Below are 24,059 nucleotides of genomic sequence, written 5' to 3'. Positions count from 1 at the left end.
GTTTTAAGGCCTCACATGTATTAGGATTTCTCTGATTAAAGGTGTGGCTATTTAATCTTTATGAACCAAAATATAATCATTTGTGTAATGTGTATCCTGCCATTTTGTAATGACAAAACACCTTATATTCCTATTGTTTCTGCAAGAGAGGGAGTTTTTTTACTTATAGTTGCAAAATGTTCACTTTAGTCAAGCTTGGATATGCAGTGGAAAAACCACATTGTATTTAGATTAGTAAAAATAAAGTTTGGGCATAGGAGTGGCCTGCGGTTTTCAGCCATCTTATAATCCAAGTATCAGCGTTTGTGGAGTTCTCTTGGTCATTTCTATTGCCTTGTTCTAACAAGGTAGAGATCATTACTATGATAAAAGTCACAAAATACTTCCAAAATGTCCCTTGATTTTATGCTATCTCACATTAGCTAGACCAAGAGACTAAACAAGAAGCTGTTCCCTTGAAGAAACTGCTTTCAGTCACTGTATGTGATTAAATAACTTAGCATATGACTATACATGGGAATGAGATAAAAAATGATGGCAGGGCAAGAAATGGTAATTTTTTTATACTTTTGTTAGATTTTCTCAGGTTCTATATCCACTAAGAAAAAGCACTTTATTGCCACCTATGTGTATTTTATGAAAATGTGAAGCATTTTTTCTCCTCTAAAATGAAGTAATATATTTAGGTGACAGATCTTCTCTAGTGTCTGTAGGGAAATTAATGCATTTTGTATTATAGTAGAAAAGTGTTTATGTTTCACAAGAAATAAACTACATAGGGTTTGTATGTAACCTTTTGTGTTTATTTTATCCTATGTTGATTTACCTTAAATTTGCAACATACATATCCATCTAAGTATAACTATTCATGACTGGTATTGTCATTAAAATATTTTATACCTTCTCAAAATTATCACTGTGCTTCTAAATATTTTAATATAAAATCATTACATAATGTACTATATACATATATATCAGAGTTTATCTTGAACACTTGTTTAACAGTATTAAATTTAAATTTTACTTTGGTTGTGCTATGTTTTATCGATAATTGATTGGTAGAAAAAGGCAGGAAACTTAGTACTGTGCTCTCAAAAAGTAGTCACATATTTCCACTTAATATAACCTATGAATATGAGAAAGGTTTCCTTCTCTCCCCCAGTACTGCACTTGAGGAAGATTCTTATTTATGAATAAGTTAAGTAATCTAATTGCCTAGTCGTTTTTCTCACACATTTTATTACTAACGTGCAATGTATCTGATGAAAAGAAAACTGAATTGAAGCTTTCTCTATACTTAAGTGGTAAAGAAGCATTAATACTTTTAAAATACATTAGCAACCAAAATTACTAGAAATTATTTTAGCATTTTGCCATAATTACTTCATTTTTGTATTGAAAGAGTACTTGGATAAACTTTAGTTGATGGAATAGCTGAAATACTAAAATTTAAAATTTCTCCCAAAGTTCTATCTTGTAAAATAATGGAACTATAATTGGTAGTGAGGAATATACCCAAATTTCACTTCAGATCAGTAGACAAATTAAACTTTCAGCCATATGGGCTTCCTAGTCTTTTCAATACATGCGTTGCAGGAATTGGAGTATTTGCCAACAGAGTCTTTAACATTGTTCTTGGCAATGTGATGTTTCTGAAAGTTTTTATTCTATTAATATTAAAGTAATGTTAAATTTTCTAACATGCACATTAGATGTAAAAATTTTAAGAACAACTCTTTTGAATATAAGTATTAGATGTGACCTCTAATATAATACAAATCTAACTTTTTTAAAAAGTAGGTATGGAATTAAAATAATTTTTTTTACATGAAAACTATTTATGCTTATTTAACCACATATGCCTTTAAATTCTTCCCTCCCTTTTGTCTTGCTTTCATTTTTTAATCTATCAAAATTTATTCAGACTTTTTATATGGTAGGCAGTATAAAAAGCACTGGAGATACGAAGACATTTCAGATATTAGCATTGGCCGCAGGAGGTTTCCAAGATGTGATTGACAGAAGTATGCAAAGGGCATTATGGGAAATCGTTACTCAACCCTGGGGGCAGAGAAGGAGGGGTCGGGAAATCTAAGACTTGGATTGACCAGCAATCCAATTAAACATGCTGGAAGTCTCAATAAGGCAACAGAATTTAGTCCTTGTGGATTGAGCAAAGTGTATATACATGGGAATGTGGTAGGAGATCAGATCAGAAATACGGTCAGAGGCCTTGTGTGCCAAAGGAAGAATAAGAAGACAATCTAAAAGTTTTGGTTTATACTGAAGTATACTTTTAAAATGTGCCATAATGACAAAAATAAAATTTTATCTTCCCCTTCCTATCAGTTAAAAACAACAAATGCTAACACTAAATAGAAGCTGCTTTGCTTACAGAAGAGCAAAGTGAACTGATTTAAAATATTTTAAGAACCCTGAGGTTTAAAGCAGGCTTTTGACACTTCAGAGGTAATCCAGTGTTAGTTTAGCAAAATCTAGACATTTTACTTAATGGTAGCAACTTAACAAAGGATTTTAATAAGTTGTAAATTTGAGACACATTTATAACCACTTGAAAACTTGTATATAAAGCTAATAACAATGACTTAAATAACTGATTTAGTTTACTTTTGTAAGGTTTCTGCCACTCATAATTAATAGCAGCTTGTAATTGGCATTTTTCTCTTTGGAACTTATATACATGATTTCATTTAATGCTGACATCATCCAGGTGCCATCACATAGGCAAAGAAGATGGTGATGATTCTGTTTTACAGGTGAGAAAATGAACATGACTATTATATAATTATATATATATTTAATATATTAGTGTTACTAATATAATTAGTAACACTACCACAGAACCACAACTAACCTGTACCACCACTTCAGTAGATGTTTTGTATTCTAAAGTGTATCATGTTACTATCTAAAAAGTGTTTAATTTGATACGAGGTGAAATAAGAATTTCTCCAATTCCATCTTCATATTAGAATTTTAGAATTGTAATATTCTTCTAAAATTCTAATATTCTTCATATTTAGAATATTACATTTGTTGAAACAAAAATCAGTGTACAACTTGAATCAAGTAACTTTTTGTCAAGGAAAAAATAAGACCACTAATGCATGGTACAAAATGTTTAATATACATGCAACAAGTATAGTACATCAAGGCAACAAAATACACATGGAAATATTGGCATGTAATTCAGCATTTCTGGGGGGTGTAAACTGTAAACACTACCACCTAAAATTAAAGATTGAGACATATACTATTTCCTCATGCAAACAATAACAAACTATCTTTAGTGTGAAATGAACTGTGTAGAAACCTTATTTCATAACAGCAGATGAATTTTATACCAAGAGCTCCAAGAAAGGAGGAAAAGTCATGATCCTCAGATGTTATGTTTAAATCTGCATTTAGCAGCATCTTAAAATGCACAAATTACTGTATACATTAGATAAATCTGAAAATTTTTATCATTTATGGAATCTTGGATTTCCTTCTACATTATAAAAAAGTATGGGAAAAAATTAACAATTTTTTTAATTACTAAAGGATAATAAGTGTCAGTTGAGAGTGAATGAAAAAGCATTTAAACATTCTGATGGTTCTTAGGAAAGCAGCAATAGTGCTCAAACCAGCCTAAGATTTTCAAAGTTCCTCATCCATTTCCTCACTCCTTCTAAAGTTTCCATTGTCCTCATTTTATACCTTCCTGCTATCCTCAATGCTGATTAAAAACTGCTTCGGATACTTCACTCACAATAAGGTATACAGAATTGAGAATAAAGGTACCATTTCTCAAGAATATTTGCATTTCTACAAGTATTAAAGCATACGCTAAAATAATAAAGCTCTAAGTGTATTCTGGCACATCGAAGATAACTTATTTTAAGGGCTTCTAGGCCTCCTTTGTCCCTGAAGTGGCTTGTTTGTACTGTCTTACATATAAGACTGGCCTTGTTACTATTGATTATCTTAAATTCCAAATTATGATACTAAGTTCTAAATATTACAGAGAACTACCCCAGCTGCATTTCTGATACAAAGAATGAATGCAGTAAGTTCAGCTCTTCTTGCCTCTTCTCAACAAAATAGTTTTAAGAGGATCATTCTTCCTATTATGTCAAAGCTTACTAAGCCTGAGTGTAATGTTTTATTAATAAACAAAAATACCCTAGGAAATCCCCAATAAGTACTGTGGCCTCTTTGTGTAAACAATATATAAAACTTCTTTGGCACAACTAATCATGTTTTCTTCATATTACTTACTATAGAAAATATACTCCACACATTTTCAATATGGTAGAATTTTTAGGGATGAAAGTAGCTGTTTCAAAAATTGCAAAAAGATTTAAAATACAGATTATAGCTTTTAAAAAAAACTAATTTGCCTATAGAAATGTAGGGATTTTTAACATCAGTTTTAAAATGAGATTATGGTATGATTAATGATAGAGGCTATAAAACACATGACACAAATTCATTGTTGTACAAAAAGGAAAAAACCCAGCACTGTATGTCAGACATATTTATTGTTAAGTATGGTGAGTACCCTACTGATCTTTGTTTAAAAGCTTCTCAAATCCTTAACTGAACTTGAACTCTTTCTTGATAAAATAGTTTTTCAACATTTGTTCTACATTTTGAAATGTTTCCAACTTTTGGGGCATACTTGATCACATTTTTAAATTTATCACCTTTTAAGAAAATCTTGGGAAAAAAAGAAGTTTATTCAGTTTACCTAAATGGGCTAAAATGCAGGTAGTCCCCAGGTTATGGATGACCCAACTTTCAACATTCCATATTTAATGAATGGGCTCCCAAGGCTCCCCTTAAAGATAATTTATAATTAATAATTCAGGAACTAGTTTCTTCCATGCATGTAAAACCTGCATGGCATAAGCAGTTTGTCGGGACAACATCTTTATGCTATGCTAGTGGCTAGTCTCATAGGGAAGTAGCTGATAGAAACATAAGAACATGAGAATCAGAAGATCCAGAGCCAAGAAAGTTTATGACAAAAGAATTAGCTGATGCCTTTCGTCTCATTGAAGCAGGATTTGCTAAGCTTGAGGAGCTAGGTACTGACACTGAGCAGTTTACAAAGGTTTATCGTGCAGTTAGTGAGAACATCAGCTGCTACAAGGCCATTTATGATGAAAAAAAAAAAAAAGAAAAATGCTGTGCAAACAACCCTAGATACCTTTTTCAAGAAATCGACTTCAGTGGTAAGCTCCCCGTCTCCAGCAACAGAATCAAATCCTGATTCTCCAGCACCATTTCCATCATCTTCTGATTAATGTCAGCTGCCTTCTTGCTTCAAAAATGCCCCTTCCACTGAGCAAAACATTGATGCAATATTAGGTGATTGTTAACCTTTAATGCTCTTTTTTTGAAATTTCTCCTATCACCTATTTAAACTTTTTGTATGAGTTTGTTTTTATGTTATGTTTTGTTTGAATTAAAAAGAGCACAATAGTTTCTGTAACCTCTTATTACACTATAGGGATATTGTTAGATTACAGTATGACACTGTATTATTATTACCACATACGGGCCATTATAGTATTGTTATTATTACTACCATATACGTGCTGTTAGTCAGGGATCCAAGTTACATGCAAATCCTACCTAAAGACGTTCTCAGGAATGTTATCTCATCTGTAACCCGGGAACTGCCTGTACTATAATGGCCTAACAAATTAAGTCAGTAACTGCCTAAACAGGCACATTCCTACAAAATTTATAAAATATTAAGTGAAATGTTGATACCAAATGATAAATGTTAAAGAAAAACTGAATAAACCACTGTGAAAATGCAGCTGAGAACCTTCCCCAGATATTAAAAACAAGTATTTAAACATTAGAACTTATGAGAAATTAATGAAAAATGAAATTAATAATTCATCTTTTTTTTGAAAATCTAACCACTGAATAAAAGAGTGAAAAAATATTTAGCTTAAGTCTCTAGAATAAAACCTTAAACTCAGTCTCTGGCCACTAAGATACATTTAAACATATAAAAATCAGCTGAATAATAAATATGTACAGTTTGCAATGAATTATTAATTTGGAGGGTCTTTGAAAGTTTTTTTAAGCTCATTCATTTTTAAACTTCCTCAATGATAAATATAAGAATTTTTAAAATGAAAAATGGCAGGATCATTATGTTTTTCACCCAGAAGTTTACATGGAGTGGATTGAAGTCTCTAAGCAATAGAATTCCAGACACATAGCAGAACAATGTAAAATTTCAAAGGTCTTCCCAGCAGTCAAACTTATGTAAACAGAACATTTACAACATAAAAACATTTGGCTTTTACGTAAAATTTTTCAGGATGGAGTTAGGCCTGGACTTGCCATATCTGTTATAGGACTTGCAAGGTAGTCGTTAGATTTTAGGCTTGTTAGAGACTTGTAACTTGCCACTGATGTTAGAGACCCACAGAGACCAAGTAATGAGGGAGTATCTTCTTTATCTGAAAATTAGGATAAAATAACAAAGAATTAATAGCCTTTCAAAAATGATACCAATAAGATCCTAAAACCATTAGGAAACTTCCATACTTATAAGGTATTGCACACAGATCTAGCTGTGAAGTCAAAGATCTCAACATGTTTGATCTTTCAGCAGTTTCAGTATCACCCATAAAAAAAAAAAATTACACAAGATTATTTGTGCTTCTTATAAAAATTCTAATATATGGAAGTTTGAGATAACCATGTTTTAGAGCAAAAATGAAATGTTTATGGAATACTGTTTAGCCATATAAAAGAATAAAATAGTCTTTAGCAGCAATGTGGATAGCCCTGGAAGCCATTATCTTAAGTGAAATAAGTCAGACAGAGAAGGACAAATGCCCCATGTTCTCACTTATATTTGGGAGCTAAATAATATGTACATGTGAATGTAGAACATGTGGAATGACAGGCAGTGGAGACTTAGAAGGGTGGGGGGGGGAAGATGATAAATTATCGGTATGTTACGTGGTGATGGGTACCCTAAAAGCCCTGACTTCACTGCTATGCAGTCTATGCATGTAACAAAATTACACTGGTACCCTATAAATTTATACCAATAAAATATAAAATGTTTTTTTTTTTTTTGGCAAGCATGTTCACATTAAGTTAGTAAAGGATAATAAAAATCTAAATAACAGTAACAGTGCCCAGACCACAGAAATACCAGGAAATCCACACTTTGGTATGGTAATACATTAGAAGATTGATCTTGGTCAGATTAGACTGCCCCAACTAAATAGGAAGATTTGATGTGTTCACTTAAGCAACCTTCACTAAATGAACATTTATTTAGTATCTACTATGCATCAGGAACTTTGCTAAGTGCTAAACTTCAGTAGACCCATAAAGGAGGAATGGTAGAAGCCGAGGTTTCCACAGCCAAGGTAAAACAAGTTCTTTCCAGAACTAAGTTTATACCCAGTGTGCAAATACCAGCTATAAGTGGTTTGCTTGGGGCTGTGAAAGGCCGAGGTCTTTGAAAATTAGCAGGTTTCCAAAGAAGTTGGAAAAGTTAGGTTTTACTCACAGTTACAGAAGTATATTTATGAGCTACATATCAAATGTTTCTGAATATTATATATTGTTTCAAACAGCCCTTCTAAAGTGTTCCCATAGTCCTTTGTACTTACCCGACCTTGTCATACTGTGGGGATACTCCCTCCTTTATTAGAGTATAAACTCTTAGAGAAAGGACATGGACTTTGTTGTGTCCTTTATTATATTCCCAGTGCCTAGCACACAGTAAGTGCTCATTAAATAATAATGAACAGTGATTCAGTGGAACTGCATTGGGACTCAAGAAAGCTCTTATGTCCTTTTTAGCTGTGTGACCTTGGGTAAGGCATCTTCTCTGAGCCTATTCTCTGCTTTGAAACGGGAACAGACACCAGAGCATGACTGGCTATGCCATCTAACTTCATAGTGTGCCGACCAGTAAAATATAGGAAAATATAACTGTTTAGAAAAGATATGGAATAGTATTTGTTACATTCAGATTTAAAATGTTTACCATATTCTGTTAGGATCACCCTTTTAATGTTTAAGCTTAGAGACTCATTTTAGGCCAAAATCAGCTCTCTGGAGTTCTTGCTAAATTTCCAGGGATTCAACTGCCCTGAATAGTTTCTCCATTTGTACTTCATTATGGACCCTAAATCTTTTAAAAAAAGATTTACTGCTAATTATGTATAAGTAAAACCTATAAGTATCCCCGTTTTGTAGATGGGGATAAGTATGTGCCCAAGAAGGCCATAAACACAGTAAGAAAAAATAATTGAAATAAAAGCCCTCTGAATTCAGAGACTGCATTCTTGATCACACTCCTGTATAGAAGGGAGTCCCTGAAGCCTTTTACATAGGGAATTACATGTTTAGTTTGTATTTTAAATACTTTGGGGCTCTGCTTTCGCATGATTTTGAAGTACGTAAATAAATAAAGAATAATAAAATGGACGTGGGGAAATTAGTCACTGGCTATGGTAGTAGAAGGGATACAGACAAAGAACAGAGTAGAAATCTTTAGAAAGTCAAACTGGTAGGAGCTGGTGATAGCAAAATGTTAGGTGGGAAGAGCCATGAATGACTCAGTAGGTTTTTAGAATTGATAAGTGAATGGTGAGATCACCAACTCTTAAGGAAGAGAAATTTGGGGTGAGAAGGAAGAAGTCAATGGGAACAGAGAGGCAGTGAATATGTATCCTAATTTTAAGGAATACTTAAAGAGATTCCTTATCCCCTATCATAAACCCATAAATATAGGAAACATTTTATATGAAGCTGTTATGTAAGGACCATGTCACCTCTTGTTTGAGAAAAGGGGTGGTTATCACTTTAGGCAATAGAATTTCAAACAGTTGGAACCAATGGATATTACAGTTGTGTCTGGCTAGGAGAGAGTTGTTTTTGCATGTACTTGTGTGAACTTGGTCACAAGTATTCATGACGGTATCACTTTAACCAAGTGCCGAGTTTATATGCTGCCTAAAATGCCTTTAAAAACATAATTTGTCCTTAAAATGAAAAGCTGTTAGTTTGCAGAAAAGCATGAAAATAGACAGTTGGACATAAATTTCATTACCGAAGCAAACATTTGTCATTAGAGGAATTACTACAATTCATATCTTCTTATAAAATAACATTGAATGCTTATAAGAAAAAGAAATCTCTAAGAAAGGAAAATACCCTGCAAGTAGACGAAGCTTTGTGACATATTCAAAAGGAGTACTTATTACATGCCAAGCATGTAACTGAGGTAGGAAAAATTCCCCAGAATAGATGAAAGAAATTTTGAAACAACAAGCAATTGGTGACTGAATCATGCATCATGCAGGATTTCTGTTACGATATTAATCAATTTGTCACAGAATCCCTGTGGCCTTTGAAGAGAAGATGTTTAAACTTCCAGAAGCACTTGATTTAATTGAGGAAGAAAATGAAACTACAAGTTGGGCAAATTGAAAGTGGCTGCATAAAAATGTGTAGGATGCTTGCTGGTAGCTTGAAAGAAAATTCCTGTAACAGTGGAGTACTATTTGAGGAAATGGTTCACTGTTCACACAGAGGATGGTATTGTGAGGAAAAACATGCTCACTGTCAGAAGAGATAGTCTCTGAACATACGAAGTTCTAGGAATACTCTGAGCAACTGAATTCACTTTTATTTTCCTTATATAGACATATAGTAGTGAAATACAATTTTTAAAATCTATGTTTAAAGTCTAAAAGAAGCCGTGAACAATCTGAAGATTAAATTAAGAAAACAATTCCATTCCGTAGCATCTAAAAGAATAACATACTTAGGAATAAATATAACCACAGAAGTGGAAGAGTTGTACACTGAAAACTGTAAAATACTGCTGAAATTAAAGAAGATCTAAATAAATGGAAAAGCATCCTATCTTTCCAAGGATTGGAACACAGTATTGTTAAGATGGAAATACTCCCCAAATCTGTATATTCAATGCAATCCCCATCAAAATTCTAACTGCCCTTTTTCCAGAAATGATAAGCTGATTCTAGAATTCACATGGAAATGCAAAGGACCCCAAAGAGCACAAACAATCTTGAAAACAACAAAGTTGTGGGATTCAACCTGATTTCAAAACTAACTACAAAGCTAAAGTAATCAAGACAATGTGGTACTGGCATAAGGATAGTATGGTAATGGCATAAACACATAGACCAATGGAACAGAATTGAGAATCCATTAAATCACAACTTGATAAGAGGAAAAAAAAAAAGAACTGAGAATCCAGAAATAAGCCCACACATGTATGGTCAATGGATTTCAATAGGGTTCCAAGACCATTTAACTGGGGGGGAGACAATAATCTTTTCAGCAAATGACATGGAACAACTATGTATCGACACACAAAAGGATTAACTCAAAATGGATCAAAGACCTATAAATATAAAAGCTAAAACTATAAAACTCTTAGAAGGATAGGTATAAATCTGCATGACCCATAGATAAGTCAACAGTTTCTTAGATATGATACCAAAAGCACAAGTAACCAAAAGAAAAAATAGATTAATGGGTCTTTACCAAAATTAAAAATTTTGAGAGTCAAAGGACACTAGTAAGAAAGTAAAAAGATATCACTCAAAATGGAATAAAATATTTGCAATTCACATATTGTAAGAATTTGGTATCCAGAATATACATAAAGAATTATTACACCTCATCAATACAAAAGACAATGTAATTTTAAAATGGTTAAAGGATTTGAATGAACATTTCTCCAAAGATGATATACAAATGGCCAAAAAGCACATGGAAAGATGCTCAACATCATTACTCATTAGGGAAATGCAAATCAAGACGACAATGAGATACTACTTCACACCACTAAGATGGCTATAATCAAAACGTCAGACAATAACAAGTGTTGGTAAGGGTGTAGAGAAATTGAAACCCTCATACATTGCTGGTGGGATTGTAAAATGGTGCACCCACTTTGGGAAACAGGTTGGCAGTTCCTCAACTGGTCAAACACATGATACATCCAATTCCATTCCTAGGTATATACCCAAGAGAAATAATAATATATGTTCATACAAAAACTTGTACACAAAGCTTCACAGCAGCATTACTCATAATAGCCAAAAAGTACAAACAACCAAATGCCCAACTGATGAACAGACAGGCAAATTATGGTATATCCATACAATGGAATATTATTTAGCCATAACAAGAAATGGAGCACTGATAGATGTTACAATGTGAATGAACCCTGAAAACATACTAAGTCAAAAAAACCCACTTTTTTTTAAAAAAAGCTACATATTATATGGCTCCATTATATGAAATATCCAGAACAGACAAATCCAAAGAGACAGAAAGTGGATTAGCAGTTGCCAGGAAATAGGCGAGGGGGAATTGCAACTGAGTACTAATAAGTACAGGGCTTCTTTTTTGGATGTGATGGCAATGTTAGGGAATTAGACAGTGGCGATGGTTATATAAAATTGTGAATATACTAATCACCATTGAATTGTATACTTCAAAATGGTCACTTTTATGTTATGAGAATTATATTTAAATAAAAAATGTTAAAGAAAGTCAAGATCTCTTTAAATAAATATAAAAATGTTAAAAGATATGGAAATGTGCCATAGTTTAATTGTTGGCATTTTTTTTCTTTTTTTGTGGTATGTAAAATAATGATGTCTCTTAAAACCCAGGGCCTTCCTTAGACTTGATGAAATGCAGTAACTAGCATAATACCTGTTATATATGAGGGGTTTATAAATGCTTCTTGAAAAAAAATAATTCTCAATTTTTTCTATCAATGATTACGGTACATTTCAATTCTGAAATTGTATTTAACAATCAGTAAGAACACAGAGTTGCTTTTTGTTTTATTCCTTTTTACTATAATATTTATTTAAATATGTCCTTGAGGAATGTAAGTTTTGGAACTATTAAAAGGCATAAGAAAAAACTGCTTTTCTGCTTAACCCAAATTTTAGAATACATAAATTGCTTTTTTTTTTCAAGTTATAAAACAAATCTCCATTTCTTAAGATTCATCAGATGGAGATGTTAATAAAAATATTAGCAGCATAAGGTATGTAGAAGTAACATTTATACTTCCACTCCCAAAATTAACCATTTTTAACATCTTGACATATTTGGCTCCCAGTTTTATTTTGTTTTCTTAAAAAGAGGGAAAAAAACCATCTATCATACTTGTAAAGACATGTTCATTATAAAGAATTTAATCAAGGCAGTAAAGCACACAACAAATTTAAAAGATACTATCATCTAGCTTTACATACAGAAAGAAAAACAAACAATATTGCAAAATTGGGATATCATGAATATCTTTCAATAAAAGTATTCATTTTAACTGGAATTCAATATAAGAAAAAGACAATAAAAAATATTGAACTTCCGAAAAATTTTTTTTACCCCAAGAGTTAATATTTTTTAAAAGATTACTCTAAGCCTATAGAGTATAAAAAACATTTACTGTTTTACCTATTGTGTTTGAGCTTTTTTCAACTACAAGCATCAATTTTACTCTCAAATCTCAACAGCAAAGAAAATAAGTGACCTAATTAGAAAACAAGTAAAAGACCTGAAGAGAGATTTCACTGAAAAGGACACAGACAGCAAATAAGGATGTGAAAAGATGTTCAACATCATTATCCATCAATGAAATGCAAATTAAAACCACAATAAGGCCGGGGCGCGGATGGCTCACGCCTGTAATCCTAGCACTCTGGGAGGCCGAGGCGGGTGGATCGCTCGAGGTTAGGAGTTCAAGACCAGCCTGAGCGAGACCCGTCTCTACTAAAAATAGAAATAAATTATCTGGACAACTAAAAATATATATAAAAAAAAAATTAGCCGGGCATGGTGGCGCATGCCTGTAGTCCCAGCTACTCGGGAGGCTGAGGCAGTAGGATCGCTTAAGCCCAGGAGTTTGAGGTTGCTGTGAGCTAGGCTGACGCCACGGCACTCACTCTAGCCCGGGCAACAGAGCGAGACTCTGTCTCAAAAAAAAAAAAAACACACACAATAAGATATCACTATGTATATTCCTATCAGAAATAGCTAAAATAAAAAATAGTGACAACAGTAAATGTTGACATGGATGTGAAGGAACTGGATCACTCACACATTGCTAGTAAGAATGCAAAATGGTACAGTTACTCTGAAAACACAGTTTGGCAGTTTATCATACAACCCAGCAACTGTACCCCTGGGTGTTTATCCCAGAGAAATGAAGGTTTATGTTCACACAAAACTGTGTAAAGGAATTTTCATAGCAATTTATAGCCCCAAACTGGAAACAACCCAAATGTCTTTCAACATGTAAATTGTTCAAAACAAAACAGAACTATAGTACATCCACACCATGGAATACTTTTAGCAAAAACAAAAAAGGAATGAACTATTGATACATACAACAACTTGAAAAGATCTCAAGTGAAATATGCTGAGTAGAAGAAACCAATCCCAAAAGTCTATATAGTATATGTCTAAACTACATATATATATACACATATACATATATACACACACACTATATAGAGGGAGTAATCTCATATATGGTATGATTTATATAGCACTCTTGAAGTGACAAAATTATAGTAACGAACAGATTACTGTTTGCCATGGATTAAAGATGGGATGATATCAGGTATGGCTGGGAAGTTTGTGGCTGTGGTTACAAAACAGCAGCACAAGGGATCCTTGTGGCAGTCGAACTATTCTGTACCTTGACTGTGGTGGTGTAAACACAAATTGACATGTGTGCTTAAATGGCATAAAACTAACTACACTATGAGTACAAGTAAATCTGAATGAAATCAGTAAACTGTATTAATTTCAAGATCATGGCTTGAAAGATGTTACCACTGAGGTAAACTGGGTTAAAGGTACACCCAGTACCCTTCTCTATATTGTTTCTTACAATTACATGTGAATGTATAATCATCACAAAGTAAAAAGTTAAATGTTAAAAAAGGGGTATCTATCGAAATTCTTTAAAATATGTTAAGCATTCAGGAAAAAGTATAGAATACGAAGGATTACTAAGTGAGCATAACCATGTGCATGCATATTTTCATACTTAAGATGTACTTAAGTATAAGTAAATTCCTAGGTGTGTGATTACTGAATTAGAAAGTAAAAGCATATGTAGGATTGTGTTAATTTTAAATTAATTTAGGGAAAAGTGACAAAGTATTTCTTTCAATTTGCTCAAGTCTAATTTTGTGTCTCTTAAAAATAATTTATAGTTTTCCTTATACAGGAACAAATTTAACAAGAAATGTGCACAGTCTAAGTATTTTATCTTCTCTTTACTATTTAATTTGTTTTTCCCCTACCATTAGATTATCTCACTGGTTATTGTTTGTGCATGTTTGGCTATTGATTTCTACATGATAATTTTATATCTGCTACTTTATAGTACTGCACTCTAAGTTATTTGTCTAGTGTTTTTCAGGTTCATGGAATCATCTGCAAAAATCCAATTCTCATGTCTCTACTTGAAGCTTCTTCTTTAAATACATTAACTAATACCTCTGGTAAAATGTTAAATATTGGTGGAAACAATGGGTATTTTACTTTGCTCCTGATGTAAGTGTTTCCCCTTTAAGTAAGATGCTATCTTTAGGAAAAAGACGTACACACATATACACACATATTCATATAAAGAAAGTATGCTTCAAACTTTTTTTCTTGAATGTTTTTATCACACAAGTATTGAGTTCTGTCCAGGGCTTTTTGGCATCTGTGTAGACAGCCTCTTCTATCTCAGATATATTAATATGGTATATTACATTAATGGTTTTCCTATTATTGAATTACACTATTGAACCTCACATTCCTGAAGTAAATCCACCTGGCTGTGGTATATATGGTCTTTATGTATTGCTAGATTCTGTTCACTATTACATTATTTAGAAATTTTATATCAATATCCATAGGTGATAATTATCTATAATTTTTTATTTTTCCTACTATATCAGGTTATACCTATTTCCTAAAATAATTATAAAATTTTCCTTCATTTTCCATGCTTTGGAATAATAATTTATGAAGCATTGGGAATATTTGGTCATTGACAATTAGAAAGAGTTCCCCTGAAAAAAATCTGTGAGTCTGGCCATTTTCTGTGGAGTAGTTCCTTAATAACTTTCTCTATTTCTTTTTTTGGAAGTTGGCCTGTTTAAGCTTTCTATCTCTAATGGATATAATTCTGGTAAAGTGTGTTTATACAGGAAACTATCCATTTCATCTAGGTTTTCAAATTCATTTGCATAGAGGTCTGCAAAGTATTTGATAGTCTGTTGTGATTTTTAAACAACTTTTTCAATGATTGTTTCCCCTTGTCAGTTCTTATTTTTATTTGTGCTTTCTCCCTTTTATAATTAGCTATGTCTATAGTTTGTTGATTCAAAAAACCAGGTTTCTTGATTTGTTAACTAGATGTACTGTTTTTCTATTCTCTATCTCATTTTCTCATTTATTTACAACTTTATTATTTCCTTCCTTGTGTTTCTGGTTACTTTATTGTTCTTTTCCTAGTATTTTGAGCTGGCAAATATAATTTATTCATTTGGTTGTATTTATTTATTTTTTTTTTTTTGAGACAAGAGTCTCACTCTGTCACCTGGGCTAGAGTGTAGTGTCATCATCTTAGCTCACTGCAACCTCAAACTCCTGGGCTCAAGCAACCCTCCTGCCTCAGCCTCCTGAGTAGCTGGTTCTACAAGGCATGTGCCACCAAGCCCCATCAAATTTTTCTATTTTTTGTAGAAACAGGGTCTCACTCTTGCTCAGGCTGGTCTTGAACTCCTGGGCTCAAGTGATCCTCCTGCCTCAGCCTTCCAGAGTGCTAGGATTCCAAAGGCGTGAGCCACCATGCCCAGCCTATGGTTGTATTAATTTTTTTTTTCCTGCTTCACTATTGCTTTACTTCACTATTGTTTCATCAGCTGAATTATTTTTCTCAATTTATGTGATTTAAAAGAATAATATTTTTGTATAGACAGTGTTTGCTCTTCAGGATTTCTGTGGACAAGTCTATTTGATTTGGATGTTCATGAAATTTTTAATTCAAGAGCATCCTTTTCTATCAGTGTACCAAGGTATGGTTTCCTTAGTGTATGGTTTTAATTGAGGGTGAAGTGTGCTATGGGTGAAAAGAATGTGTATCTTTCCATTTAAATTTTTTTTACACAATCCTAATCTCTCTCTTTTACTTTTTTCCCTCCCCACTATGTGGCTTCCAAAATAGCTTGTTGTCTTTCTTTTAGCTCTTTTCTAGTTTTCAGTTTACTATTTTAACACTGCTTCTTTGCATCCTACATGTCCACTCTACCAGGACACTTTTTTCATATTTTTACATTTAGGTTTGACTTTCTCTTTCTGGAGGTGATTTTTGCTCAACTTAGGCCTGCTATTAACATCCCAGTTCCTTCTTTTGCACAGTTTAGTTTTTCCTGAGCCCATTTGCTCACGAAAGAGAGCAAAGAGAGCCTGCTTGAATTTGGTGTTTATTTTTCTATTCACAGGCAATTTGAAGTTTATTTAGTATCTTCTAAAGGCTGAGGGCTTGGGTTTTCTATGGTTTTATTTTTTCTTGTTCTTTATTATATTTTTATAGGATATTTTTATTCAAATTTGTATCACTGCCATTATTACCTCAGCTATACAAAATTCCTTAGTTTTTTGGGTTTTTTTTAAAAGCCAGATTTGGAGATAATTGAGAATTCTAGGAATCTCACCAACTTATCATGAGAACGTTTCTTTCCTGATCATCAGTATTTTTAGTCTATTATGTTTATTATGTAACCCTCTTTCTTTCTTTTTGGGTTGCAGTTGGTGAATTTTGGGCTGATTTTTACTTTTTTAAACTCATTTTATTAGGTATTTGGGTGTGGAAATTCTGTAAGTAACTTTTAATCTGTTATTTAACCTTGAATTCTTAAACCCAATACATTTGTTTTTATAGTATCAAATTGTTCATTATCACTCTTATCCTGTTGATATTAAGAAATCTGATTAAAATCCTAAATAAATGTGTCTTTTAGATGAAGAGTCATCATAAATAAATCCACTCATAGTATGAATTAGTTTTTAAAATATACATATTCTAGATTATGACACTGAATCCAATTTACTATTGGATTTGTCAAAAAAAACTATCTACTAAAATATTACTAAGGCCCTTTGAAGAATGTTTCAACTTAAAGGAAGCAGAAAATTCAGTTCAACATGACATTCACAGTGCTTAAGACTTCTGGTTAACTGAATTTTTAATTTATTCCTCACATTCTATGACCTTCATTCATTACATACTTATTCTATCGAGAAATATTTAATAGTTGCCTATTAGGTATCACACTCCAGTAATACCAGTAATACACTGGTGAAAATGATGGATAAGATCTCTGATCTCATGAAGTTTACATTTCAAAGGTGGGGGTACAGACAAGACTCATAATATAATGCATGGCAATATAATAGAGTATGGGATGGGGTGGAGATGGGGATGGGGCTAGCTATTTAAGGTATGGCAGTGAAAGCTTCTTAGAAAGATGACATTTGAACACAGACCTGATAAAATCTACCATGCAAAGATCTTAAGAATGAAGATTCAGAACAGTGGGAAAAACAAGTACAAAGATAGTCAAGGAAGGAACCAGCCTGAAGGAATGGTTAGAAGGTCAGTTTGCTGGGGTATACAGAACAAGGAAAAGAATGGTATGAAATGAGGCAGAAGCTGGTAAGAAGATCATGCAGGAGACCGTGATAAGCAGTTTGGATTTTATCCTAATTGCCATTGAAAGCCACTGGGGAGTTTTAAGCAAGGTTATAATATATTTTCTGATTTATGTTTTAAAAGATCATTGATTACTACGTGGAGAATGGTCTGTGAAGGGTCAAGAATGGGAGAGGAAAGACCAATGAAAAAGCTGTGGCTTTAGTCCAGCCAACAGGCTTGCTGCAGGTGGCTGAGAGTACGGTTGTAGTAATAGAGAAGATGATGAGTCTATATATAAATAGCATGTTTTGTATGGAGAGCTGACAGGACTTGTAGATAAATTCACTGTAACTGTAAGGAGAAAGAGTACAATCTAGGATAATGCCTATGGTGTTACCATTTTGCAACAGAAAAGGCAGGGAAAAAATTGGAGGCATTAGGAGAATGCAGGTTTCCTAGGTACAGAGTTATCTTTCTTCCCCAGCTCTAGCCTATGCTGGGGGAGGGAAAGAAAAGAGTTTTCAATTAACTAGGCTACTGAAGTTTAAAATTGAATAGGCTGAGTCTTAGAAACTGAAATGGGACCATATTTTTGAAAGTAGCCTGAAAAGTTATGGAATTGGACCAAGATGTTGTTCAGGAAGATGCAACCTAATGGGAAGAAAGGCTGATAATGCACATCTGAAAGTGGTAATAGGAAAAAATAATACACTTTTATGTTTGTTCCTGAAGTTATTCAGAGAACTGAGAAAAAAAAATCAGGTACGAAAAGTGACTCAAGAACAAAGAAGTAGTTATATCAAAAGCTGCCGAGAAGTTTAATAGGGTAAAGACAGGGAACTGACTTCAGCAGTTCTCTGCAATATGGTAGTTGTTGATCAATACAAAAACCAAATTGGATTGGGTAAAAAAGAGTCCAGAAAGTAAGAAACGAGGGTAACAATTACAGACAAGTCTTTTGAGGTTAGCCACAAGCACATGAGAAAGAAAGAAACAAGGGTATACCATTTTTAATCATAATGACAGCTGAATTTCTAGTATGCTTTACAGAGATGTTATGTTATTCTCTGGCAATCCTCTGCAACCAAAATATAGACAGTGCAGAAAAAAGTAACTTTCAAATAGATTTTTGTTCTTACCTTCACTGATTAAATTTAATGTGTCTTGTTTTACATCTCCTTCTTGTGACTGGCTTGGATCCAGTGAAGTCTGAGAAAGGCTAACTTCTGCTGATAACTGGTCAAGACTTTGATAACTTTTCCTGTAAAATAAGGATGAAATACTACTTGAATTTCTTCTCACAAAGAAGAATTTATAGAGAGATTCTTTAATAATTTTCAATTTGTTGACTCTCTGGTTATTTTCTCCCCAACATTCCCCCTAAATTTTGCTTCATAGTCTTGGCTTCAGTATGGTCTCCATTACACTTTCCCCTCTACCTTCTTTGGAGGTATATCTGTTTAATTCACTGAAAAATAGAAAAGAAAAAAAATTTGCCAAAACAAAATCCTCATGCCAATTTTTTATTATCCGTATGACTAAGAAATGGGAATCTCTGGTTACTACCAATTTTCAAAGAACAGAAAGTCTGCAGGTTACTCTTAATGTAGAAACAACTTAAGAATAATGACAACCTAGTGTTGCTTAAGCATTTCAGAATTTTTCAATGCTTTGATATTATTATATAACACAAAATTTATTACAAATTCCTTTAATTTAGAATTTTAAAAAATGTTAGGTAATAAAATACCTGTTTGTATTATTATACCATCAAGATGATTAACCTTCCTGCATCTATTTGCTGTTTTGAGGCCCATTTTCTATTAAGCTCATTAAAAAGTAAGATATATACAGGGGATAAATTCAGTTATAAGTGGAAAGTTAATGAAATCTTGTTATTAACCTTTCCCATATTTGGTTTTTCAAGACAAAACCAACTCAAAAGATATATGCAGCTTTGGTGTTATTCACACTTCACAGAAGAGAACAGAGTTCATTATTATTTCCAAATATAAATGACCTAGGAAAAGGAATGTGTTTTCCAAGTTCAGCATCTACTTCCCAAGGTAGCCAAACCCCATCTAATTTCCTAGAAATATGTTTTATGGTAAGTTTTATAGGAAAGCACATATATTTTAAGTGATCTAGTTCATATTTATTGCTCTTCATATATAGGATAGAGGATAGACTTAGTAACAGATTTATCAAAAACACATATGTTAAATATGGTTGGAATACTTATGTCCAGTTTCTGTTTTATGTTTATCAGGATACCATCTAAAATGAGGAGGAAGGTGGAGTGGAAATACTCATTTACTAAAATCAGACTGACCATTAAAAAAGAAAAAACAAGGCAGAGCCCAATGTTTACCAAAACAGTAGTTATTTTTAATTGCTTTTGTACTTATTCTCCATCAATTTTATTATGATTTTATAGGATTTCATAGTGAGCGGATATATATATAACTGGCAAATATTTGTTTTTCCCTCTAAGAAATGAAGAATGAGGTGATGAAATAACTCTACTAGCTTACAATGCAGTGTTCTCACTTTATAATGTGATGACTTTTCAAATGTTGAGAGTATAAAAGTCCTTAATTATAATATTCAAGTGGCAGGAAATTCTGTTGAAGGACACTTCTGATAATTACAACAGATAACACTTATATGAGCTACATGATATGTAATAAAAAATGATACCTAAATTTATATAGCACTTACAACATCTAGGCACTGTTCTACATATTTTATATATAATGAACTTATTTAATCCTTACAACTACCCTAAGAAGTTGGAATTATTACTACCCCTACTTTATAGCAGACGAAACTAGGGCACAAAGAGATGAGATTTAAACCTGGCAGTCTCACTCTAATTCTGTCTCCTTAACCACTATGCTATTTCCTCTCCAATACAAGAAGTAAGGATTTGGCTTCCTACTTTATTAGAAATATTTCTCCAAGAACAGCCTTGTTTGTTAAGACAGAACACGTAAACTATACTATACTTAATCATATCACTGAAAATTTCACTTGATTTTCATTAAAACCTTATTTCTTTAGCTGTAGAGGAAAGCAAGGACATTGATAAAGAGCAGTTATAGATAAATTTCTTTTTTTTTTTTTTTTAGTAATACATTCCAAACCTATAAATAAATTTCCTTTCCAAGGTTTTTTTCTGTGCCCAATAGGTATAAGCCTTACTTTTTAAGTTGCATGATGGCTTAAGATGAGTTTCTGACACTAATTTTTCATCATAAAAAATTTAATATTTTTAGATTAAAAAATTTATGTATAGAAATATTTCAAACAACAAAATACCCAGATGCAAAAAGATATAAAGTTCATTTGAATAGTGTTAAGTCAGCACCGAGAGTTTGACAACACACGTTTCCAATAATCTCAAGGACTGCCACTCGCTAGAGGGAAGAAACTCTGTAAAAGCAGCTCCTGACATGGCAACATGAAATGAGCTTTCTGCATGACCTACTGAAGCTATTTTAGAATATCACACTTCCAAATACAAAGAGATTTTGGAACTTTTCTACCCTTTAATTTGTCACAGTTAATGGACAATTCTGGAGTATATAGACTTAACCAAATGCTAATGAACGTAAAAACAGAATTTGCTAGACAATGATATTGTGAAGCCATAATGAAAATTCCAACCCCAAATTAAGTACTTTATTTAAAAGATATTAAGAATAACATCATTACATGAAAATGACTAAAAACCTACCATTCGAAAGAAAAATAGTTCAGTTGTTTTCGATAATGGCAAAGAATGGATTTGGTTTTCATGTTCTTACCTGATTTCCAATGTGACTGGTAGCTCCATCTAACAAACATCCTGTTGTCGTGAAGTAAACTATCTATGGGAGTTCTGTCTTGAGAAGGTCAAGACTAAGTACTATTTTAGAATTCTAGCTTCAGTAACATCACACTATAAGACTTAAATGGAACTCACCAGACAAATCAATCTAATTAACAGCTATTACTATTTCTCAGATTAGGATTTTGAAAATATCCCACTAGCTTAATCAAAATAAAAACCCAAGATAGAATCATGCATTTTGAAAAAAATCTGTAGTTTATGCCATTCCATTGTTACATAAAATTTAAATTTAACTTGTAGGAATTATGACATATGTCATGGCCATTTGGCATATAATAAAATCTCCTACATTCAATATCTATTTAAACTTTTTTTTTTTTTTTGAGACAGAGTCTCTGTCACCCTTGGTAGAGTGCAGTGGCATCATCATGGCTCACTGTAAACTCAAACTCATGAGCTCAAGCAGTCCTCCTGCCTCACCACCTCGAGTAGCTGGGACTACAGGGATGTGCCACCACACCTAGCTAGTTTTTTCTATTTTTGGTAGAGACGGGGTCCCACTCTTACTCAGGCTGGTCTCAAACTCCTCACCTCAAGCAATCCTCCCACCTTGGCCTCCCAGAGTGCTAGGATTACCGGCATGAACCACCGTGCCTGGCCTATTTAAACATTTTTAAACTACTCAAATACAAACTCCTATACATGAGACTGGGTATCAAATAAAGGCAAATTACAAGGAAACTGAGCAACAGGCCTGAATTCACTTATTAATCAATTTTTCTATAATCTTACATTGTACATCAATGATCAGAAGTAATGATATGGGTAGTCTATATCATTTATTTGCCCAACAGATGTGTTGAGGTTAATAATAATTAACATTATCTGGTAGTCACTGGGCAACAAAGAGTGTGATGCATAGAAAGAGGCGAGCATTATCCACATGTAGAAAATAAAAACAAATATATATACAACGCATACCTGGATTTACATGGAGATAGAGATGTACTTTTTATTCTTGGTTTATATTCATAAAAATATGTCTAAGGAACAAAATAATCATTTGCTATAGTTGAATATCTATAGTTTCTTAATCTACTAAAATTAACAGAAGGATTCAAGGAAAGCTGATAGGGAAGGATATATGTAAGTCAGGTCAATGTCCAATTTATAAGCTCTAAAAGACTTTTACAGACTCCTACTCCAAAAATGTTTGAAAGACACACATGGGAAGGAGAACTCTGAATACATCCAAAGTGAAAGTCATTAAGAAAAATTAAAAGCCAAAATATTAGTATTAGACATATGAAAAAATACTCAACATCACTAATCATCAGGGAAATGCAAATTAAAACCACAATGAGATATCACCTTACCCCAGTTAGAATGGCTTTTATTAAAAAGTCCAAAAACAATAGATGCTGGCGTGGATGCAGAGAGAAAAGAAACTTATATGCTGTGTTGGTGGCTACAGTCCCCAACTCATGGACTGTGGACTGGTACTAGTCCATGGCCTTTTAGGAACCAGGCTGCACAGCAGGAAGTAAGCAACAGGAGAGTGAGTGAAGCTTCCCTCTGTATTTACAGCTGCTCCCCATCGTTTGCATCACCGCCTGAACTCTGCCTCCTGTCAGATCAGCAGTGGCATTAGATTTATAGGAGTGTGTGAACCCTACTGTAAACTGTATATGCAAGGGATCTATGTTATGCTCTTTATGAGAATCTAATGCCTAGTGATCTGAGGTGGAGCTGAGGTGGTGATGCTAGTGCTGGGGAGCAGCTGCAAACAGATTAAGAGACTGCACAGAGACCATAATAAATCAATTGCTTGCAGACTCATATCAAAGACCTATCTGTGAGTGGCAAGTGACCAATAATAATAAAGTACACAAGAAATGTAATGTGCTTGAATCATCCCAAAACCATTCCCCCGGCTCCGGTGCATGGAAAAATTATCTTCCATGAAACCAGTCACTGGTGCTAAAAGCGTTGGAGACCGCCAATTCCTGGGACTGCAAATTAGACAACCTCTATGGAAAACAGCATGGAGATTCCTCAAAGAACTAAAAGTAGACCTACCATTCGATCAAGCAATCCCACTACTGAGTATTTACCCAAAGGAAAATAAGTCATTTTATCAAAAAGACACATGTACTTAAATGTTTATTGCAGCACAATTCACAACTGTGGAATTAACGATGTGGAATCAACCTAAGTAGCTGTCAATTAATGAGTGGATTAACAAAATGTGATATAAGTATATTACGGAATACTACTCAGCCATAAATAAGGATGAATTAAGGCCTTTTGCAACAATTTAAATGGAACTGGAGACCATTTTCCTAAGTGAAGTACCTAAAGAATGGAAAAACAAATACCACATGTACTCGCTATTACATAGGAACTAACCAATGAGCACACACGTGCACAGAGGTAAGTAAAACTCCGTGGAAATCAGGCAGG

At 33.3% G+C, this 24,059-nt stretch overlaps 1 protein-coding gene across 1 annotated transcript in view; it reads right to left on the bottom strand.

Annotated features, from left to right (window-relative positions):
- Window positions 1-5,984: 5,984 nt before the first annotated feature.
- Window positions 5,985-24,059, bottom strand: part of RUNDC3B (RUN domain containing 3B) — a 115,237-nt gene continuing 97,162 nt past the window's right edge. The window contains exons 10-11 of the mRNA XM_045564783.1: window positions 18,901-19,022; window positions 5,985-6,491 (exon numbers count right to left, since the gene is read on the bottom strand). Coding sequence (XP_045420739.1) covers window positions 6,346-6,491; window positions 18,901-19,022 — 268 coding nt within the window. The 3' untranslated portion in view covers window positions 5,985-6,345. The remainder of the gene's footprint in view (window positions 6,492-18,900; window positions 19,023-24,059) is intronic.

This window comes from Lemur catta, chromosome 11, assembly GCF_020740605.2.
Source record: "Lemur catta isolate mLemCat1 chromosome 11, mLemCat1.pri, whole genome shotgun sequence".
NCBI classification, from domain to species: Eukaryota; Metazoa; Chordata; class Mammalia; order Primates; family Lemuridae; genus Lemur; species Lemur catta.
The sequence above is the reverse complement of the archived record's forward strand: the minus strand, read 5'-3'. Positions and strand labels throughout refer to the sequence as shown.